The sequence below is a fragment of the Dipodomys spectabilis genome, unplaced genomic scaffold (genome assembly GCF_019054845.1).
Source record: "Dipodomys spectabilis isolate Male_0828 unplaced genomic scaffold, ASM1905484v1 ptg000173l, whole genome shotgun sequence".
In the NCBI taxonomy this organism is placed as follows: Eukaryota; Metazoa; Chordata; class Mammalia; order Rodentia; family Heteromyidae; genus Dipodomys; species Dipodomys spectabilis.
Window position 1 is genome coordinate 11,068,632 of NW_024870850.1, and position 21,536 is coordinate 11,090,167.

The 21,536-nt window shown below is 61.1% G+C and overlaps 1 protein-coding gene and 1 non-coding gene across 6 annotated transcripts in view; both read left to right on the plus strand.

The window, feature by feature from the left end:
- The window catches only part of Smarca4 (SWI/SNF related, matrix associated, actin dependent regulator of chromatin, subfamily a, member 4), a 73,335-nt gene extending 52,005 nt beyond the window's left edge, over positions 1-21,330 (plus strand). For 2 of the 5 annotated variants that reach the window (XM_042693575.1, XM_042693576.1), the window contains exons 22-35: positions 818-904; positions 1,440-1,486; positions 4,513-4,679; positions 5,848-6,011; positions 10,031-10,258; positions 10,593-10,691; positions 10,930-11,007; positions 11,624-11,842; positions 15,499-15,761; positions 20,359-20,467; positions 20,542-20,643; positions 20,782-20,914; positions 20,986-21,128; positions 21,221-21,330. In XM_042693575.1, coding sequence (XP_042549509.1) covers positions 818-904; positions 1,440-1,486; positions 4,513-4,679; positions 5,848-6,011; positions 10,031-10,258; positions 10,593-10,691; positions 10,930-11,007; positions 11,624-11,842; positions 15,499-15,761; positions 20,359-20,467; positions 20,542-20,643; positions 20,782-20,914; positions 20,986-21,128; positions 21,221-21,253 — 1,872 coding nt within the window. In that variant the 3' untranslated portion in view covers positions 21,254-21,330. The remainder of the gene's footprint in view (positions 1-817; positions 905-1,439; positions 1,487-4,512; positions 4,680-5,847; positions 6,012-10,030; positions 10,259-10,592; positions 10,692-10,929; positions 11,008-11,623; positions 11,843-15,498; positions 15,762-20,358; positions 20,468-20,541; positions 20,644-20,781; positions 20,915-20,985; positions 21,129-21,220) is intronic. The other 3 variants (XM_042693577.1, XM_042693578.1, XM_042693579.1) reach the window with 3 other exon arrangements.
- Trnaa-ugc lies at positions 7,496-7,564 on the plus strand. The gene has a single exon. It is a non-coding gene; the product is annotated as a tRNA-Ala (tRNA).
- Positions 21,331-21,536: the final 206 nt, after the last annotated feature.

Genomic DNA, 21,536 nt, shown 5'->3' on the forward strand with positions numbered 1-21,536 from the left:
TAACTATTGAAAAACTGGAAGTGGTGCTGTGGCTTAAGTGGTAGAGCACACTAGCCTTGAGCACAAAGATGTTCGGGGACAGCGCCCCGGCCCTGAGTTCAAAGCCCATACCCAACAAAAAAAAAGTATCCTGAAGCCAGGCGCCAGTGGCTCACGCCTGTCATCCTAGCTACTCAGGAGGCTGAGATCTGAGGATCACGATTCAAAGCCAGCCCGGGCAGGAAAGTCTGTGAGACTCTGATCTCCAATAAACCATCAGAAAAGCAGAGTGGCGCTGTGGCCAGACCCAGAGTTCAAGCCCCACAACCAACAACAACAACAGAGCGTATCCCGATAGCCTGCATCCTCTGCTGCCCCCCTTTTTTTACCTCAGTCCCTGGTGAGGCACTTGTTCAGATGGTTCTCTTCTGCTAGGGCTGCAGTTCCACCCCTGTTTTTTGCCTGTTAGTTTGGAGATAGAATCTTCCAGTCCTTTCCTGCTCAGGCTGGCTTCAAACCACGACTCTCAGATCTCAGCCCCCTGAGTCGCTAGGATGACAGGCGTGAGCCCTGGCGCCCGGCTGGCCTGTGCCTTCCCCACGCCCTCCCCGTGCACACAGCCAGAGGCGCTGCGTGGAGCCCGTCTCACCTGGTTTCCCCCCGCTTGGGGTGGCCCACCGGCGCTCCAGTAGCCAGCGTCAGCGTGGGCTTTGTGTGCCGCCATGACACGTGGGCAGGCCCCTGCTGCTCCCAATTCGTCCACGCTTGGTGCCCCCCCCCCCCCCCCGCCCGGCACCCTGGAGGCCAGACCCCATTGGGACGCTTGTGTCCTCCGCAGGGCAAAGGCGGCACGAAGACGCTGATGAACACCATCATGCAGCTGCGCAAGATCTGCAACCACCCCTACATGTTCCAGCACATCGAGGTGGGCCCGGGGCCCGCGCCTGCGCGCAGCTTCCCCACGTCCCTGCGGCGGGGCTGGGAGGGGACCCCCGCGTGCTCCCTGGGAGCGAGCCCGGCCTGGCCAGTGGCCCCGGAAGCCTTGTGTCCCCGAGTTTCCTGAGCATTGGCGACTGCTTGCGGGCATGTTCCAGTCCTGAGCCGGGGGCGGGGGGGGGGGATGTCTGGCACACAGCCTCCATCTTGCATCCTGCGCGCTCTCTCCTGGGTGTCCGCACACTTGGTCTGAAAGCGAACGTGATTCGTGGCGGACAGTCCTGGGGCTGCAGCCCCTTTGAGCCCAGCCTGGGGGAGTAGACCTCGTTTGGGGCCGCCTCACACACCGTGTCCCGCACCTCTCGTGTTGGTGTCTCGGTGCGCCGTGGCGCTGTGTCTCATCCTCCCAGGAGAGGCAGCTGTTGGCGTTCGGCGCCTCTGTCCGCCATGGGTGTGTGGCCTCGGGACCATGACACCCTGTGACTCTGTCCTGCCAGCGCTCATCCCCTCTTGTTCCCTTGCAGGAGTCCTTTTCTGAGCACTTGGGGTTCACTGGCGGCATCGTCCAAGGGTAAGGAGCTCCCCGTGCAGGGCCGGCCCACATGAGGACTCTGCTGTCTCTGGCACTTGGCTGTGTGTTGCTCCTAATGTTTGTATGGTAGCCAAGGCCCCATGTTGAGGGACATACAGACCACAAGCCAGGCTCAGCACCTCACTGCTCAGGAGGCTGAAACCTGAGGATCACTGTTCAAAGCCAGCCCAGGCACACAAATCTGTGAGACTCTTACCTTCAGTTGACCTGCAAAAAGTCGGAAATGTGGCCATATGACTCAACTGGTAGAATGAATGTTCTTTGTTTTGTTGCTGGTCCTGGGGCTTGAACTCAGGACCTGGGCACTGTCCCTGAGCCTCTTTTGCTCAAGGCTAGCGTTCTACCACTTGAGCCACAGCTCCACTTCCAGCTTTTTCTGTGTATGTGGTACTGAGTAATTGAACCCAGGGCTTCATGCATGCTAGGCAAGCGCTCTACCACTAGACCACAGTCCCAGCCCAGAATGGCAGCTGAATGAAAAAGCTGAGGGACAGCAGTTAGGCATTGAGTGTAAGCCACAGTACCAGCACACACACAAAAGCCCATAGACAATAGCCAGGCACCGATGACTCACGCTGCAATCCTAGCTACTCAGGAGGCTGAGATCTGAGGATCATGGTTCAGAGCCAGCCCATTGAAGGAAAGGCCGTGAGACTCTTATCTCCAATAAACCACTTAGAAAATTGGAGGTGGTGCTGTGGCTCAGTGCTAGAGCGCTCACCTTGAGCTGAAGAGCTGAGGGACAGCGCCCAGGCCCAGAGTTAAAGCCCCACAATTGACACACACACACAGAGAAAAGAACAAGCTGGTGAGAGGCGCTTGCTGTTAAGCAGCAGAGGGACTCACTCTGGACAGCTTCCCTGTGGACTGTAAACCACACCGCCTGCTAGGGAAGGGAGTGATCCTCTTTAGTCACTGCCAGTGCATTCTATCACACACAATTGGTAAAGCACATGTTGCACTTGCTTTGGAGAGATGGCCTCAAACTCTAATACTTCTGCCTCAGCCTCCTGAATGTTGAGGTTGTCGGCGTACCTCACCTGCCCCTTTCCAGGCTGTACTTCTATAAGCCTTGGGTTGGCTGTGGACTCCATCTCTATACTCAACCACAGTGAATCTTGCCTCAAGCCTCTACAGTTCACGCCGCTGTTCTGATAGCAGCGTGCTCAGTTACTGCCAGTAATAGTGGCACACAGTGAAAGGGCACAGGGCGGGGCTTGTTGCTGGTGTTGAAGCAGGGCCTCCCCCGCTACGCCGGTGCCTTCCCCCGAGCCAGGCCTCCGCCCTTTGTATGTTGCTTATTTTCCAAGGTCCTCTCACCTTTTTTTTTTTTTGGGCCAGTCCTGGGGCTTGAACTCAGGGCCTGGGCCTTGTCCCTGATCTGCTTTTATTTTCAAGGCTAACACTCTACCACTTGAGCCACAGCACTGCTTCTGGCCTTTTCTGTGTATGTGGTACTGAGGAATCAAACCCAGGGTTCCATGCATGCGAGGCATGCGAGCTCCACCATGGAGCCAGTCCAGCCGTGTCCTCGCTCCTGACACCGGGCTGCCTTCCTCCTGCTTCTGCTTACCCGCGTCTCCGCCATGTGCAGCCCCAGGCTGAGACGGAGTCGTGGGAACTTGAATCCTGAGCTGCCTTCTCCCACCGCCCTTCATGTCCTACTCCCAGAGCTTAGGTTTCCAGGTGTGCGCCCACGCCCTCTTGCCTTGTGATTGGGCAATCTGACTACTCAGGCTGGTCCAACGCAAAACCCTCCTGCTCCACCTTCCAGCAGCGGGGATTGCCTGCAGGTGCCACTGCCCTGCCTTGCAGAGTCCTCTTGGTACGTGTGTGTCATTCATAACCTGAGGCTAGGTGCTGCTGCCTCACACCTGTCATTCCACTTTCTCAGGATCGTGCTTCAAAGCCAGCCTGGGAAGGAGGTCTGTGAGACTCTGATGTCGAATTGACTGCCCACCCCCTCCCCAATGAAAAACATCTGGAAGTGGAGCGGTTGCTCAGTCTGGTAGAACAGTGAGCATAAAAGCTCAGGGAAGCCAGGTGTTGGAGGCTCGCACCTGTCATCCTAGCTACTCAGGAGGCTGAGATCTGAGGATCGAGGTTCAAAGCCAGCCCAGGCAGGAAAGTCCATGAGCCACCAGAAAACCAGAAGTAATGCTGTGGTTTAGGTGGTAGAGCGCTCGCCTTGAGCTGAAGAGCTGAGGAACAGCGCCCAAGCCCAGAGTTCAAGCCCCACAACTGACCAAAAAGAAAAAAGCTCAGGAATAGTGCCCAGGCCCTGAATGCAAAAAAAAAACGGAAAAACTTTGAGTAGTACATGCCACACACCTGCTGCTCTGTGCTGTCCCTGACCTCAATTTCCACACATAGAAATTGTGTGCTGGAGCCAGGCACCAGTGGCTCCCGCCTGTCATCCTAGCTACTCAGGAGGCTGAGATCTGAGGATCACAGTTCAAAGCCAGCCCGGGCAGGAAAGTCCGTGAGACTCTTTATCTCCAATAAACCACTCAGAAAACCGGAAGTGGTGCTGTGGCTCAAGTGGTAGAGCGCTCATCTCGAGCTGAAGAGCTGAGGGACAGCGCCCAGGCCCAGAGTTCAAGCCCCACGACCAACCAAAAAAAAAGAAAAGAAATTGTGTGCTGGGCTGGGAGTGTGGCTCTGTGGTAGAGTGCTGGCCTAGCAGGCCCTGGGTTTGATTCCTCAGTACCACACACAGAAAAGGCCAGAAGTGGAGCTGTGGCTCAAGTGGTCGAGTGCTCGCCTCGAGCAAAAGCAGCTCAGGGACAGCGCCCGGGCTCTGAGTTCAAACCCCAGGACTGGCAAAAAGAAAACAAAACAATTGTACATGCTGTGGTAGACAGGGGTGTTCCCGGCCTCACTTCCTGTCGCCGTCACGTGAGCGGGTTGGGTGACCCGTGCCACTCCTGGTGATGTCCACTTGGGCTGCGGCGGCTGCGGCGGCTGCAGGGTGACTGCCGCTGTCTTCTCCCCACCTGCCCCAGCCTGGACCTGTACCGAGCCTCGGGCAAATTCGAACTGCTCGACCGAATTCTTCCCAAACTCCGGGCCACCAACCACAAAGTGCTGCTCTTCTGCCAAATGACCTCGCTCATGACCATCATGGAAGACTACTTCGCTTACCGCGGCTTCAAATACCTCAGGCTGGACGGTGAGTTCTGGAGAGGCTGGCCGCGGCCCGCCCGCCCCCCAGGAGCGCGCGTGGGGATGGGGTTCAGGCAGGGCGGCCCAGGCGCCCAGAGCGTTCCTCCTGCTCAGTGCCCTGTCCTCCCTCTTGCCTTCCACCCCTTGCATCTTGTGGGCTGTGATCCCCAGCGCCTGCGCCCCGCCCCCCCTCCACCGAGGGCCGGCTGCAGCTCTGCGTTCCTGCGCCACGTGCGTGTCCTGCAGTGGATTTGGCGGCACCAGTAAAGGCAGCAGGGCAGGCGGCCTGGGCACCGCTGCAGGCGGCCAGGCGCGCCCGTGAGCGTCAGGACGAGAGGCTGAACTGTCCCTGCTGGTCAGGAAAGGGGTCAGAGAGCACTCGCGGGCTTCACTGAGGAGGAGCCCTGGCCGAGCTGGGGACCCGGCCCTCGGGGCTCTCCCACCTTCTTCAGGCCCCCTGTAGCATCTCGCGCAGAGCACCTCAGCCTTCTGCTGCCCTGCCTGGCCCACGTCCCTTTCTCCCAAGTGTGTGACTGAATGTTCAGAGATTCAAGTGTTCGCTTGCCACGACTCCTGCTGCCACCCGCAGACCCGCCCGCGGTGCGGCGCCTCCAACATGGCCTCCAGGCCCGGGCCTAGCCCGTCAGGTGGACCGTGCGGGCCAGGGCTTCTGTCTGCGTGGACACAGGACCTGTGGTCCTGCACAAGGCCTCACACGTGGCAGGCTGGGGCTCCAGGGCACACTGATTGTGATCCCCAAGTAAGAAGGGTACACTGAGCTCCCACACCGTCAGGCAGCAGTGTGCTGTGTGGGCAGGGGCAGTGCCCGGCCCCCCGCGCGGTTCCTCCCACAGGCCAGCGTGGTCAGTGAGAATCCTAGTCCTCCTCACTGAGCAGCGGTCCAGATGGCCACTGTGCCTTCTCTCGTACGTCGTTACTCGGGGTAGATCCTGTCCAGACTGGTGCCTGCCAGGGCCGGGGCTGGCAGGGGTGGCATTCCGCAGGCATCGCCACTGCAGGCAGGGCACGTCCGTCATCGGCCCGAGCCCGCCCCCTGCTCTCCCAGCAGCCTGTGGGCCTGGGGCCTGGTGTCTCACCGGGTGGGGTGGCGCGAGTGACATGGGGACACAGTTCTTCTGCAGCTCACCCGCTAACCCCTGGTCCCCCGTGCACAGGCACCACGAAAGCCGAGGACCGGGGCATGCTGCTGAAAACCTTCAACGAGCCCGGCTCCGAATACTTCATCTTCCTGCTCAGCACCCGCGCCGGCGGGCTGGGCCTCAACCTGCAGTCGGCTGATACCGTGATCATTTTTGACAGTGACTGGAACCCCCACCAGGTAACATCACTGCTGCTCTGGGGGCCAAGGGGCACCAGGAAGCTGGGAGACGCCACCCACTTGGTGTCCACTGCCGCCTGATGCTCTCTCTAGGCTGGCAGGAGCAGACAGAAGGGATCTCTCCTGTGCGGCTCCAAGCGCGACAGCCATGCGCCCCATCCACTGCAGTCTGTTTTCTTGTTTAAAAAATTTCTTGAGGGGCTGGGAAGGTGGCTCAGTGGTAGAGCGCTTGCCTTGCATGCATGAGGTCCTGGGTTCCATTCCTCAGCACCACATAAGCAGAAAGAAAAAAGCCGGAAGTGGTGCTCTGGCTCAAGTGGTAGAGTGCTAGCCTTGAGGTGAAGAGTTGATGGACAGCGCCCAGGCCCAGAGTTCAGGCCTCACGACCGGACCCGGACCCAAAAAAAAAAAAATTTCCTTGAGCCAGGTGCCGGTGGCTCCCGCCTGTCATCCTAGCTACTCAGGAGGCTGAGATCTGAGGATCGCAGTTCAAAGCCAGCTGGGGCAGGAAAGTCCATGAGACTTTTTATCTCCAATAAACCCCCAGAAAACTGGAAGTGGCGCTGTGGCTCAAGTGGTAGAGCTCTCACCTTGAGCTGAAGAGCACAAGGACAGCGCCCAGGCCCAGAGTTCAAGTCCCATAACCACAAAAATAAAATTCCTTGAGGGCTGGGACTGTGGCTTAGTAGTAGAGCACTTGCCTGCCATCCATGAAGCCCTGGGTTTGATTCCCTGGCACCACATAAGCTGTAGCTCAAGTGGTAGAGAGCTAGCCTTGAGCAAAAGAAGCTCAGGGACAGTGCACAGACCTGAGTTCAAACTCCAGGACTGGCAAAAAAAAATTCCTTGGTCAGGTGCTGGTGGCTCACGCTGCTCATCCTAGCTAGTCGGGAGGCTGAGGTCTGAGGATCACTGAGCAAAGCCAGCCTAGACAAGAAAGTCCCTCTTATCTCTAGTTAACCACCAAAAAGCTGGACTGGAGCTCTGATCAAGTGGTAGAACAGTAGCCAAAAAGCTCAGGGACAGTGTCAGGCCCTGAGTTCAGGCCCCACAACCAATTGGTACCAAAACAAAAACAAAAAAACAAAAAAACTAATTCCTTGAGCTGTGTGGCAGTAGCTCACACATAATCTTATCTGCTCAGGTTGAGGGCTTAGGATTGGTTCAAATCCCAAGAAAAGTGCGTGAGACTCTCCTCTCTAACTACCCAAAAAACTGGAAGTAGCAGTGGCTCAAGTTGTAGAGTGCCGGCCACAAGCCATTGTCCAGTGTCGATGGACAGTGTCCAGCCATCTGAGTTCAAGCCCTAGGACAGACACACAAAATCATTCAAATAAATAATGAGCTCAGTGCTAGTGGCTCACTCCTGTAATCCTAGCTACTCAGAAGCCTAAGATCTGAGGAACACAGCCAGCCTAGGGATAGGAGTAATCATGGGATAATTAATTTCCCATTAGCCAACAAAAAAGCTAGAAGTGGGGCTGGGGAGGTGGCTCAGTGGTAGAGCGCTTGCCTTGCATGCATGAGGCCCTGGGTTCGATTCCCCAGCACCACATAAGCAAAAAGATAAAAGCCAGAAGTCGTGCTGTGGCTCAAGTGGTAGAGCGCTCGCCTTGAGCTAAAAGAGCTGAGGGACAGCGCCCAGGCCCAGAGTTCAGACCCACGACCGGACCCCAAAAAAAAAAAAAAAAAGCTAGAAGTGGCGTTGTGGTAGACCACTAGAATTTCTGGGGGAAAACAAAGCTCAGAGACAACACCCAGGTTCCAGCTCTCGGCCTGGAACATACATACCAAAGAAAATTCCTTGGCACGTGGATGGGGGTAGCTGAGTAGTTGGACACTTCCTGGCACGCTTGGGCCCTTGGTTCCTCTTCAGCACTGCAAAAGAAATCAGTAAAAATAAAGAAATTGTGCAAGTGGCACTGTGTCTCAGAGTAGTAGAGAGCTAGCCTTGAGCCAAAGACCTCGGGTACTGAGCCCTGTGACCCCCAACAAAAACAAAAAGTAACATTAAGCCTGGTGCCCGGTGGCTAATGCCCGTAATTGTACTCAGGAGGCTGAGATCTGAGGATCGTGGTTCAAAGCCAGCTTGGGCAGGAAAGGCCATGAGACTCTTTATTTCCAATTAACCAGCAGAAAACCAGTAGTAGAGCTGTGGCTCAAAATCAGAGAGCACTAGATTGGAGCAAAAAAGCTTCAGGACAGCGCCCAGACCCTGAGTTCAAGCCTCATGACTGACCAAAACTAAAATTTTTCTAGCCAGGTGCCAGTGGCTCACGCCTGAAATCCCAACTACCAGGGGACTGTGCGTGCACACACACACACATACACACACACATACACACAAACACAAGAGTCTGGGAGACACCTCCGATTCTGTCACTGTCTTTGGGGTGCAGCCGTCTCAGACGTGCTCTGTGAGCACACCCACCATTGCCCTGTGTATCACAAGCCCTGCGGTGAACTCAGTGCTGTTCCATCATCCTCCTGTTCTTCCTGGCACCCTATAAGGGTTCCATTGCCAACAGAGCAAGCATTTCCTTGTGTCAGCCACCAGGCCCTCATGCCTGTCATCCTAGTTACTCCCACAGCTGAGATCCGCAGGACTGCAGCTTGAAGCCTACCTGGGCAGAAAAGTCCTAAAGACTATCTACAGTTAAGCAGCAAGATCGGGCTGTGGAGGCTGCTTCAAGTGATAGATCAAGCCAGGCCCTGGTGGCTCACACCGGTAATCCCAGCTACTCAGGAGGCTGAGATCTGAGGATCACAGTTTGAAGCGAGCCCAGGCAGGAAAGTCCATAAGACTCTTATCTTCAGTAAACTACTCAGAAAAAGCCAGAAGCAGTGCTTGGCTCAAGTGGTAGAGCACTAGCCTTGAGCACCCAGAGGCTCAGGGAGAGCACCCAGGACCTGAGTTCAAGCCCCAGGACCAACAGAAAAGAAAAATGTTAGAGAGAGTAAGTAGAGAGAATACGAGGCCTGGAGTTGCAGCCCTGACTGATACTAGCACTGAAAAAGTGTGGGTGCGTCTGTGTTTAATTTCCCTTTTCAATGCAAATTGTCCACTTTGCCTGCAACTCCTTTCGTGGCCCCCGTGCTTGCGCAGGGCTGTCTTGGATCTGGGGTGGTGAGTTCCAGCTCCCACCCCTTATGCGCAATAGCCCGCCCCGGCCACCGTTCCAGAGTCCCCACAGGTCCTGTCCCAGCTGCCCGCCCCCCCAGGCGGGGGCGCTGCAGGCCAGGTCCCCGCAGCCCGAGCGCCGGCCCTCTGGGCTCTGCGCTGTCCAGCACAGCCTCGCGAGAGCCCCGCCTCCCCGGCAGCACCTGTGCCGGACACTCGGCCGGGTCAGCCCTGAGGCGTAGGCCTCTGGCCCACGCGGGTGTGCCCCTCCATTCTAGTTGCTTCTAAAAGCCCAACGGGTCTGCTCCCACCCGCGATGCCCAGCCGTGTCCTTCCCCTCGCCCACAGGCCACTGTAAACTCCCAATCCATGCCGTCGGTCTGTCTGCGATCCCTGGGAGCACGCCCCTTCCCTGGCCGCTCTCACGCGGGCGCTGCGGGCAGAGCTCGTGCGGCACCTGGGGCCGGCCTCGAGCGGAAGCGTGCTGAGTGGCACCCTGTCCTCGCCTCTAAGTGCAAGGCTCTGGTCGAGCACCCGCGGTGCCCCATTGGCCAGCACGGCTCCTAGGCCAGAGACACGACTTCAGGGTGTCTCCCTGCCCGGCTCCAGCAATAATGATCAAAACATTGGCACAGGGGCCAGGCTGTGTGTCCTGCTCTCTGTCTGGGCGTTGTGCCGTTGGAAGCTCAGAGATGGCATTTCTAGGCCTGCACCACACAGCCCAGGAGTGCAGAGCCCGCAGGCAAACCAGGCACCATCACAGTGCCGCCCCGACGGACCCCGCTATACTGCAGCCCTCGGCGCATTGATCACAGCTGGCCTCGAGCTGCCAGAAAACTGGGTTGCACGGGGTGGGGAAAGGGGGGTCCCCGGCACTGACCAGCCCCCCCCTCCTCAGGACCTGCAAGCGCAGGACCGCGCCCACCGCATCGGGCAGCAGAACGAGGTGCGCGTGCTGCGCCTGTGCACCGTCAACAGCGTGGAGGAGAAGATCCTGGCGGCCGCCAAGTACAAGCTCAACGTGGACCAGAAGGTGATCCAGGCCGGCATGTTCGACCAGAAGTCGTCGAGCCACGAGCGGCGCGCCTTCCTGCAGGCCATCCTGGAGCACGAGGAGCAGGACGAGGTGAGCTCCGCGCCGGCCCCCGCCCCGCCCGGCCCCGCCCCGCCCCGCCCCGGCCCTGCGTGAGTGGTGGACGCATGAGCAGCTTTCATTTTTGCTTGTGTACTTTTTTTGCACTTTTTTTGTGGTTTTTTTATTTGTATTTTTGTCCTCTTTTTTTCTCTTTTTCTTTCTTTTTTTGCATCCCTTTGGCGGAAAGGGAGTGTGGGCTGAACGGAAAGAGGATGAGAATTGCTTTCCCTTGGCAGTGGGGGTTTTTTATTTTTTTCAATCGCGACTGCTGGTGACCACGCCGGATTGACCGCCCTGGAGACTGAAGTCCTGTATTTATCCACAGAGCAGACACTGCGGCGCGGGCAGCGGCAGTGCCAGCTTCGCCCACTCTGCCCCTCCGCCAGCGGGCGTCCCCCCCGACATGGAGGAGCCGCCGCTAAAGGTGAGAGGGGTAGTTCAGTCTCCACGCCCGCTCAATCCTCGGCTCCTCGCCGAGACGGCCAGCAGGGCCCGACCCCACGGAGCGTGCCGTGCGTGTGCGTGTGCGTGTGTGTGCCTCTCGCGGCCCGGCCCCGGGCGCCGGCTCCTTTCCCACGGTCGCCGCCGCTCGCCTCCGAGCCCGGCCGCCGGCCCAGCCCGCCCGCCACAGCCGCACTAACGCTGCCCTTGCCGTCCCGCAGGAGGAAGACGAGGTGCCCGACGACGAGACGGTCAACCAGATGATCGCCCGGCACGAAGAGGAGTTCGACCTGTTCATGGTGAGCGCCTCGGGCCCAGCGATCAGCGTCACCAGGGGGCGGAGCCCACCCGCCGCCACCCAAATCCACATGGGTCAGGGTCACTTTGCGCGTGGTGCCGCCCTCCCTACAGGCTCAGAGCCGGGACCACCCTGGGTGCGGCTGTTCCCGCCCGTCCTCCCCAGCCCAGCCGGTCCTAGGGGCAGCGAGGCCATCACCTGGCCCTGGCCCTGACTGGTGGCCGGGAGCTGCAGCCATCGATCTCCTTTCCGCCCTGCCAGGCCTGTGCCCTGGTTTTGGTTTTGGTTTTGTGCCATGCTGAGACCTGAGCTCTGGATCTTGGGCTGTCCCTGAGCTTTTCCACTCCAAGCGAGTGCTCTCCCCCTCAAGCTCCAGCTCCACTTTGAGGTTTTTGCTGGCTTCATTGGGACGGAAGTCCCACAGGTGTTTTGGCCTGGGCCACCAGCTTCTAATTCCGATCCTCAGATATCAGCCTCCCGAGTAGCTGGGATTGCAGGTGTGGGCTTTAGCACTGGTAGGCTTGTGCCTTGGTGCCCATCACCAGGTCATACATAGACAGCGGCCAGATCAGGGGTCCCCGACCGAGACTAGGGGTTCACGCTGACATGTGTCATAGCGCATGGACCTGGACCGGCGGCGGGAGGAGGCCCGCAACCCCAAGCGCAAGCCGCGGCTGATGGAGGAGGACGAGCTCCCGTCGTGGATCATCAAGGACGACGCGGAGGTGGAGCGGCTGACGTGCGAGGAGGAGGAGGAGAAGATGTTCGGCCGCGGCTCGCGCCACCGCAAGGAGGTGGACTACAGCGACTCGCTCACCGAGAAGCAGTGGCTCAAGGTAGACGCCTGGCAGCGCCGCGCGGGCGTGAGGCGGGAGCGCGCGGGCAGCCCCGCGGCCACTGACGGGCTCTCAACCGAGGAGTCCCAGCCTGGAGGGGTCCCAACTTGCCAGGGACCAGATTCCCCGCCAGGCAAGGCTGGGGGGGAACACGCGCACACAAGGGGACGTGAGGCCTGGGGCGCTCCGGGAGCAGGCCCCGCGTGGCTGCTGCCCCGTGTTCGTGGTGCGCTCAGTGCAGCCCTGCTTCTGTCACTGTCGCCTGCGTGCCACACACAGCAGGAGCCCAGCGGCTCGGCCGGACCTGACCGGGGTCAGCTCCCTGCGGCGGGGTTCCGGGACTTGCTGGCCATGTTGGGCCCCATCTTGATCCGTAGCCGCTGTGGCTGCGAGCGTGTCTGTGGGGTGAAACATCACTAGACTAACAAATGCTCCTGCTGTCTGTGGCGCCTGAAGATCACTCACACGCCCCCTCCCCCAATCTCTGCGTGCGCACGTGTACTTGCCATCCCCGCAGGCTGTGCGCCCTCCGGTTGGTTTAGTTCTTAACCAGCCCCCGCGCAGCTGGGATTGCGGTTGTGAAGCACCCAGTGCCAAGGGGGTTTGAGTTTTTTTTGTTTGTTTGTTTTGTCAGCCGTGGGGCCTGAACTCTGGGCGTGGGCACTGTCCCTCAGCTCTTCAGCTCAAGGCGAGCACTCTACCCCTTGGGCCACAGCGCCACTTCCAGCTTTTTCTATTTATGTGGTGCTGAGGAATTGAACCCAGGGCCTCATGCCTGGCGGGCGAGCGCTGCTCCACGTGCCACCTTCCCAGCCCTGTGTTGGCTTTTTATTCCTGCGCTTGCTGATCCTGGAGCTTCGCTTTCTCAGCCAAGGATGGCGCTCCAGCACCTGAGCCAGGGCTCTATGGTGGTCCTGGAATTTGCGACCTGAGCTCTGAACATTGCGGGGCAGCACTGCGGCAGCAGAGCCGCGCCCCGCCCCCGCTGGCTTTGCTCATTCAGAGGTGGCGTGGCTCATGCGCTGCCACCTGCCTCACATCCCCTCCTCCCTGCGCCCTCCAGTGGCCACGCCCCTGCGTGCCACCCCACGCCGCTTACTGTGAAAAACTCTTTCACGGTGTAGGGCAGGCGGTCCTGGAGTTCCAGCTCCTGGCTTTGTATTTAGCCGCGTGCACCATAGCTCCTGGAACCCGGGGTGTCAGCCACTTGTCTGGGCTGTCCTCAGACCCTGCGAGCCATCCGCCCGCCAGCCCATGCCCGCTGCTTGAATCTACTTGCACCACTGTAAGCGCTTTCTCACAGAGCTCTGCTTTACAAATAATTGCTCGCATTCGGAGGGCGAGGGGTTCTCTTCTTTGTGGTGTTTCTGTGGGTTGTGGGCCTTGAACTTTGGGCCTGGGCGCTGTCCCTCAGCTCTTCAGCTCAAGGCTAGCGCTCTACCACTTGAGCCACAGGCCCACTTCCAGCTTTTTTCTGCTTATTTGGTGCTGAGGAATCGAACCCAGGGCCTCATGCATGCAAGGCGAGCACTCTACCACTGAGCCACCTTCCCAGCCCCTCATGGTGTTCTTGAAAGGTTTTTCTCTTTTTACTGATTTGATTAATTGCTTGTGCTTTGGTCTCATAGCAACAAACCACTACCGCCCCGCCCGGACCCGCAGGGTTCCCCTGTTCCAACGTCCACGTTTTAAATTTAGGTTACACTTTATGCATGGGGTGGGGGGTCCCTGCAGCGTGTGAAGCAACCCCGTCCCGGCATGTTCGTGGAATCCAGGGCTGAGGTGCTGGTGGGCGTGTCCTCGCTCACCTCACTGCGTGGCAGTGCCGTGGCACCTGGCCGATTGCGTGGCCTCCCATATTCCCCGTGGCTCCTGGTGGACCCCCCCCCCCCCACCAGCCACTTAGTGTAGCACCAGTGGAGCAAGGCATGGCAGGGCTGTGTCCCCGGAGGCTTCCCCAGGGCAGCCCTGCTCTCCCTAGCTCTGGGTGCCTGACGTCGTGTGGGGCCCTGCTCCCTAGCAAAAAACCCCATTTCCAAAACGGGGTTTGAACCTGAGGTTCCAAAACTTGGGGAGCGATCTTAACGCCACATCTGTCCTGTATGCAGCAGTACTTGTTTGTCTCGGTCCCTCCCGGCTGCCATGCTGGCTTCCTTCTGCCCTGTGGCCTGTGCGCCCGCCCCCCATGCTCGGTCGCTGCCTGCTTCCCCGGGTGCCCCCCAGCCCCTCAGAGCCGTAACGCATTTCCTCTGCCTGTAGCGGGCCTGCGCCTGCAGGGTGTGTTCACGGCCAGCCTTGTCCTCGGCCTCTAGTCCAGTCTTTTCCCTTCCTGGGCCACGAACTCGGGCCTGGCATTCTGCTTGCTTGCTCTCAGCTGCTGTTCTGCTGTTGGAGCCAAACTAAGAGCATTTTTGCTAGTCAGTTGGAGATCCTCACATTCAAAAACTTCACAAGGATGGGGCTGGGAAGGTGGCTCAGTGGTAGAGTGCGTGCCTTGCATGCATGAAGCCCTGGGTTCGATTCCTCTGTACCACATAAGCAAAAAGGAAAAAGCCGGAAGTGGCGCTGTGGCTCAAGTGGTAGAGCAGCGCTAGCCTTGAGTTGAAGAGCTGAGGGACAGCGCCCAGGCCGAGTTCAGGCCCCACGACCGGACCAAAAAAAAAAAAAAACTTCACAAAGGGCTGGGAAGGAGGCTCAGTGGTAGAGCGCTTGTCTGGCATGAAGCCCTGGGTTCCATTCCTCAGCACCACATACACAGAAAAAGCCAGAAGTGGTGCCATGGCTCACGTGGTAGAGTGCTAACTGCTAGCTTTGAGCAAAAGCAGCTCAGTGCCCAGGCCCTGAGCTCAAGCCTTAGGACTGGCAATGAACAAAAATTGAAAGGGTTAACAGCTAGCCAGGCACCCGCAGCTCACACCTGTCAGCATGCTGGTTTGGAGCCAGCGGGGCAGGTGAGGCTGAGACTCAAGCGGTAGCGCGCTCGCCTTGAGCAAAAGAGCTGAGGGACAGCGCCCGGGCCCTGAGTTCAAGCCCCACAACCAACGAAAAACAACCCCGAAGGGTTACTCCGCGTGACAGCCCTGCCGAGCCTGCCTGGCACCAGAAGGCAGGCACCAAATAACAGCCGTGACGCGGGGCGGGCTGGCCTCTGGGCGGGCGGGGGGCCGGGGCCGGGGTCGGGGTCAGGGTCGGGGTCGGGGTCGGGGTTGGGGTTGGGGTCGGGGCCGGGGTTGGGGTCGGGACCGGGGTCGGGGTTGGGGTTGGGGTCGGGGCCGGGGTCGGGGTCGGGGTCGGGGTCGGGGTCGGGGCCGGGGTTGGGGTCGGGACCGGGGTCGGGGTCGGGGTTGGGGTCGGGGTCGGGGTTGGGGTTGGGGCCGGGGTCGGGGTTGGGGTCGGGGTCGGGACCGGGGTCGGGGCCGGGGTTGGGGTCGGGGCCGGGGTCGGGGTCGGGGTCGGGGTCGGGGTTGGGGTCGGGGTCGGGGCCGGGGTTGGGGTTGGGGCCGGGGTCGGGGTTGGGGTTGGGGTCGGGGTCGGGACCGGGGTCGGGGCCGGGGTTGGGGCCGGGGCCGGGGCCGCGCCGCTCGCTCCCCGCCGGGCCGGGCCCCGCGGCGGCCTGCGCTGGGGCCGGGTGCTGGCTGCCTATTTCTCCACTGTTGACCCTGAAGGCCATCGAGGAGGGCACGCTGGAGGAGATGGAAGAGGAGGTCCGGCAGAAGAAGTCCTCGCGCAAGCGCAAGCGCGACAGCGACGCCGGCTCCTCCACGCCGACCACGAGCACGCGCAGCCGCGACAAGGACGAGGAGAGCAAGAAGCAGAAGAAGCGCGGGCGGCCGCCGGCCGAGAAGCTGTCGCCCAACCCGCCCAACCTCACCAAGAAGATGAAGAAGATCGTGGACGCCGTCATCAAGTACAAGGACAGGTAGGCGGGGCGGGCGGACGCGCCGTGACGTCATCGCGCAGGGCGGGGCGTGTCCCGCGGCGGCGCCTCGCAGGGCAGGCGGGTGAGGCCACGCATGGCCCCGCCCGGCCCGGCCGCCCTGGTCTATACTGTCTGTCTGTGGATCGTACAAACGGTTTGAAGCAATAAAGTCCTGGTCCTTAGCAGCTGTCACTGGAGATTCTAGCACATTCTTCCAGCAAGGGGCGGCGTAGACAGTGGGCAGGAGGCCTGGCCTGGGCTCCGGGTTCTTAATCATCCTGCTGCGCACTGGCAGTGTCTCCCCCGCCCGAGGGTTGACAGCATCGTGACATGGAAGCTTCAGGAAGGAATGTGGGAGGGCTGGCTTGCTTTCTGAGGTAAGAACTTTACCAGGTGTGAAGTTGTGTGGGCTGCTGCTTGCAGCACCTAAGTTAATACGGCCTGTGCCTTGAGAAAGGTCTCGCTGCCATCGCTGCGGGCCCGGTGGCTCCCGCCCATCGTCCCAGCCACTCAGGAGGCTGACACCCTGGAGGGAACTTCCCAGCCAGCCTGGCCTGGAAGATCCATTACACTTTGTTTTTTCCTTCCATCATGAGGCTTGAACTCTGGGTCTGGGCACTGTCTCTGAGCTCTTCAGCTCAAGGTGAGCACTTTACCATTTGGCCACAGCATCACTTTGTTTTCTGGTGGTTTTTTGAGGATTGAGTCTCACAGACTTTCTTGCCCAGGCTGGCTTTCAACCACAGTCCTCCATTCTCGGCCTCCTGAGTAGCCAGATGACAGGCGTAACCACCCACGCCTGGCTCCAAAAAGCTGGGTAGTGGAAATGGAGCTGAGACTCAAGTGGTAGAGCCTTAAGCAAGAAAAACTCGGGCAGCATCCATACCCTAAACTGAAAGCCCCAGAACTGGCACAAAAAGGGCACACACAGTATGACTAGAAGGGTAAAGAGGAGCCATTGGGTTTGCAGCTAGAAGCAAACATGGATACGTTGGTGTAGAGGGGACAGCACCGACCGCGGCCTTTCCCTGTGAGCCACACGCCCAGAGCACGCCAGCAGAGGACGGGCGTCCTACAGCCCCGAGCAGGGGTCCTTGATGCTCCCTGCAGCCCGGCACATGGCAGACCTCCGTGGCTCTGGGTGGAGCCCAAGGCCTTGCCCGCACTGGGTGTGCTTCCCTGCCCTTCCCTGCTCCACTGTGAGCGATGAGCCTGTGAGCCTTCCTCTGCTGCAGCCCGAGCCACACAGACCCGCATGTCCACACCGCCTGCTGCATGAGGACACGAGCCAGTGACCTGTAGTGACCGAGGAAGTATACCTCGCTAAGATTAGGAGCGTATGGTTTCAGGCATGACCCCTGTAATCCCAGCCACTCAGGAGATGTGAGGATCGAGGTTTGAGAAGCCAGCCTGGGCAGGAAAAACTAAAAGCAGGGCTGGAGGAGTGGCCCACGCGGTAGAGCACTGGTTGTGAGCAGGGGAAAAGCAAGTGAGCACAGGTCCCTGAGTTCCAGCCCCACTAATACACACATGTCCCCAAAATGATCAGAAGACGCCCAGTGTGGCGAGGAGTCTGCAAGGGCCATGGCTAAGAGCAAGGAGTCAGGAGAAAGTGCTCAGGATTGCGGGCACGTTGCAGACAGGGCGGGGGAGCTATTGGGAAGACGATGGGCTCCCGGCCCGTCGCCCACTTGGAGGGCAGAAGGCTGAGCAGGGGCATCGACCTCACCGTGCTCTGTCCCGCCCTGTGAAGCCTGGCCAGTGGGCTGTGAGCTGTGGGATTGTGCGCGGGCGCTCCCAAGCTCACCAGAGAAGCCCAGCCCATGGCAGATGAGGTCTCTGTGGCTGTGGTTGTCTGTGTGGAGATCACGTCACGAGGCACAAGCCTTGGCTTGCACATACGACCTCGGACCTCGGAGAGGCCACGTGAGCTGCAGTCGCTTCTGTGGGCGCAGCGGTGTGCATCATAGGCACGTCATGTGTCTGCTGTGTGACGTCAGCAGAAGCGGCTCCCCTGGCCTTGTGGGCCCGCGGACGCTGTTGGGGACGGCTTTGCCAACCTGGCACAGCTGCCAAAACTGATTCCTTGTTGGGTGCAAAGACGTGCTGGAGTCTCCGCGGCCGGCCCCACACGCGTGCGCGCCCAGGCTGCAGCGGGAGGAGCCGCTCTGTGGTCACTGAACGGCAGCGTTGCTGCTGGCTTCCGCTGGGTCACATTATGAAGTCACAAACCTAGGTGACACTGTGTTTTGGACATGAATTGAGGGCAGCGTCTCCCCCGCCTGAGGGGGTTGAAAAGTCCACGAGTACAGTGTCCACAGCCCCCACGGGGAAAGCGTGGCTGTGTGGGCTCTGCGGCAGCAGTGCGCAGCTGCGCGCCTCTTGGCCGGTTGAAGGTTTGGGCAGCAGCTGTGGTGGTGGCGCGCTCGCCAGCCAGGGCCGGAAGCCACCTGCAGCCATGCAGTTGGCTTTTACTTTCTAGTGCTGCTCTCCACAAGAGACTGCATTCTAGACAGCAGGGTTTTTTGTTTTGTTTTGTTTCTGTTTTTGGGTCCGGCCATGGGGCCTGAACTCTGGGCCTGGGCGCTGTCCCTCAGCTCTTCAGCTCAAGGCTAGTGCTCTACCACTTGAGCCACAGCGCCACTTCCGGCTTTTTTTCTTTCTGCTTATGTGGTGCTAAGGAATGGAACCCAAGGCCTCAGGCATGCCAGACAAGCGCTCTACCACTGAGCCACCTTCCCAGCCCCCAGAAGGGGGTTTTGTGTGTGTGCGCACCAGGCCTGGGGCTTGAACTCAGGGCCTGGTCACTATCCCTGAGATGCTTTTGCTCTACCACTTGAGCCACACAGCGCCACTTCCAGTTTTTTCTCTTTATGTGGTGCTGAGGAATTGAACCCAGGGACTTCATGCATGGTAGGCAAGCGCTCTACCACTGAGCCACCTTCCTGCCCAAGAGGGGGATTTTTTTGTTTTTGTTTTTTTGGTCAGTCGTGGGGCTTGAACTCGGCCTGGGCGCTGTCCCTGCACTCTTCAGCTCAAGGCTAGCACTCTACCACTGAGCCACAGCGCCACTTCCAGTTTTCTGGTGGTTCATTGGACATAAGTCTCACAGACTATCCTGCCTGGGTTGGCTTTGAACTGTGATCCTCAGATCTGTGATCCTCAGATCTCAGCCTCCTGAGTAGCTAGGATGACAGTCGTGAGCCACTGGCACCTGACTAAGCTTTTTTTTCCTTTTTGATCGGTTGTGGGGCCTGAACTCAGGGCCTGGGTGCTGTCCCTCAGCTCTTCAGCTCAAGTGTGGCGAGCGCTCTACCACTTGAGCCACAGCATCACTCTGGGCTTTTTCTGCTTATGTGGTACTGAGGAATTGAACCCAGATCCTCACGCATGCAAGGCAAACACTCTACCACTGAGCCACCTCCCCAGCCTCAGAGGGGGAATTTTAAAGCTTGCTTTTCAGCACTCTAGGAGTGGCATCGGGGGCCACCCGTGAGGAGAGCATGCGCCCTCCGTGGACGGGCAGCTCTGGCGCCGCCACACTGGGCCAGGAACGGGACTCGCCACCAGCTTGGACTTGCTCAGAGGTTGCTTTGGTGGGTGTTGGTGGGCCCGTCACCGGCAGAATCAGCCCCACGGGAGCTGTGTTCACGCCCAGCTGCTGGCCCGCAGCTTTTTGGCTCCGGGCTGGTGGTCGCCCAAGCCAAGCCCCACTCCGGCTTTTGGGCAATTGGAGGTGAATTCGGTGAGCTCCAGTCCTGGGATTACAGGCGGAGCTGCGCCCGGCGCCTGGCCTCGGCTCGGTGTGAAGCTGAATCCTGCAGTGCCGCGGTGTTGTGGGGTGTGTCTGGGCAGCCGCCCGGCGCGATCCTGCGCCTGCTTCGCCCGGCGGGGCCGGGGGACGCCTTTCATCTTGGCGGGCTTGGCCCCTGAGCTTTCCTGCTCGTCCCGCTGTCCGCCGTGGCGCTGTCCCGCTGTCCGCCGTGGCGCTGTCGCGCTGTCCGCCGCGGCTGGTCTCCGGGCGTCAGGTTTCCCGCCCGCGATCCCCCATGGCCGCCGCCAGCGCGGCCGGCGGGCACAGCGCGGCAGACGGCCCGGCTGAGGCGGGCTCCCCCTCCAGACAGCCGTGGGCGCGGCCGCCTCTGCCGCCCCTCGGGCTTCAGCTGGGTCCTCGGCTTCCACCGCGAAGCTGGCGCGGCTCCGCGGCCCAGCCGCAGAGGCCCGGCGCCCCCACCCCCCCAGGAGCCGCGGACGGTCCTCCGCGCCCCGAAACCAGTGGGGAGGGGCGGGGGCCCCGGGGCTGACCGCTGGGCGGCGCTGGCGATGCCGGACCCGCTCCGGCCTCTGTCTTGGGGTCCCCGTGGACGCCCGCGGGCTGCGTGGGGCGCGGGCGCGTTTCCACCCTGCGCGGGACGAGGCCGCGTGCGCCCGGCCGTGCTCGGCTCTCGGAACGTTCCTAACGCCACAAAGGAAAGATCTAGAACGCTCGGGGGGGGGGCGACTGCAGCGTGCCCCCCTTTCGGTGTGGGGCAGGCCTCGGGTGCGGGGCGGGCGCGGGGCCCCGCGGGCTGCGCGCTGACGCGGTGTGTCCCCGCAGCGGCAGCGGGCGGCAGCTGAGCGAGGTCTTCATCCAGCTGCCGTCGCGCAAGGAGCTGCCCGAGTACTACGAGCTCATCCGCAAGCCCGTGGACTTCAAGAAGATCAAGGTGCGGGCGCGGGGCGGGCGGGGGGCGGGGCGAGGGCCCGGGCCCGCCCCCGTGACGCATGCGCCTCCCCCCAGGAGCGCATCCGCAACCACAAGTACCGCAGCCTCAACGACCTGGAGAAGGACGTGATGCTGCTGTGCCAGAACGCGCAGACCTTCAACCTGGAGGGCTCGCTGGTGAGCGGGGGCGGGGCGGGGCCGGGGCGGGCCTGGGGGCGGGGCCGGGCCTGGGGGCGGGGCCGGGCCTGGGGGCGGGGCCGGGAGGGGCGGGGCCGGGCCGGGCCGGGCAGCCCGCGCTCACCCCTCGCCCCGCAGATCTACGAGGACTCCATCGTGCTGCAGTCCGTGTTCACCAGCGTGCGGCAGAAGATCGAGAAGGAGGACGACAGCGAGGGCGACGACAGCGACGAGGAGGAGGAGGCGGAGGAGGAAGGCTCGGAGTCGGAGTGTGAGTGGGGAGCGGAGTGAGCTCGGGCGGGGGGGCCCGGGGCGCCCGCTCACCGCGCTCCCGCCCCGCAGCGCGCTCCGTCAAGGTGAAGATCAAGCTGGGCCGCAAGGAGAAGCCGCAGGACCGCGGCAAGGCGGGGCGGCGGCGGCCGAGCCGGGGCGCGCGCGCCAAGCCCGTGGTCAGCGACGACGACAGCGACGAGGAGCAGGAGGAGGTGAGCCCCCCTCCCCGCAGGGGGACCCCAGCCCGCGCCCTGGGGAGGTGGCGCAGGCGGGCGTGACCCCACCGTGCCTGCCCGCCCCGCAGGACCGCTCAGGAAGTGGCAGCGAGGAGGACTGAGCCCCGACATTCCACAGCGGCGCCCCGCCCGCGGGCCCCGCGCGGGGCGGAGCGGCGTGGCCGGAGAGCCCCGGTAGCGGCAGACGTAGCTCCCGCGCGGGGCCGTGGAGACGCGCGGGCTCCGCAGACGGCGATTCCACATCACGCGGCCCCGGCGGGGCGCGGGGCGCGGGCCCGCAGGTGGGGTCTCGGGAGCAGGGGGTGCATGCGCGTGGCCTCCACTCCTCCACGGTGCCTGGGGACAGGTGGGCGCCGGGCGGCCGGCGGGGTGTGTCAGTGTCAC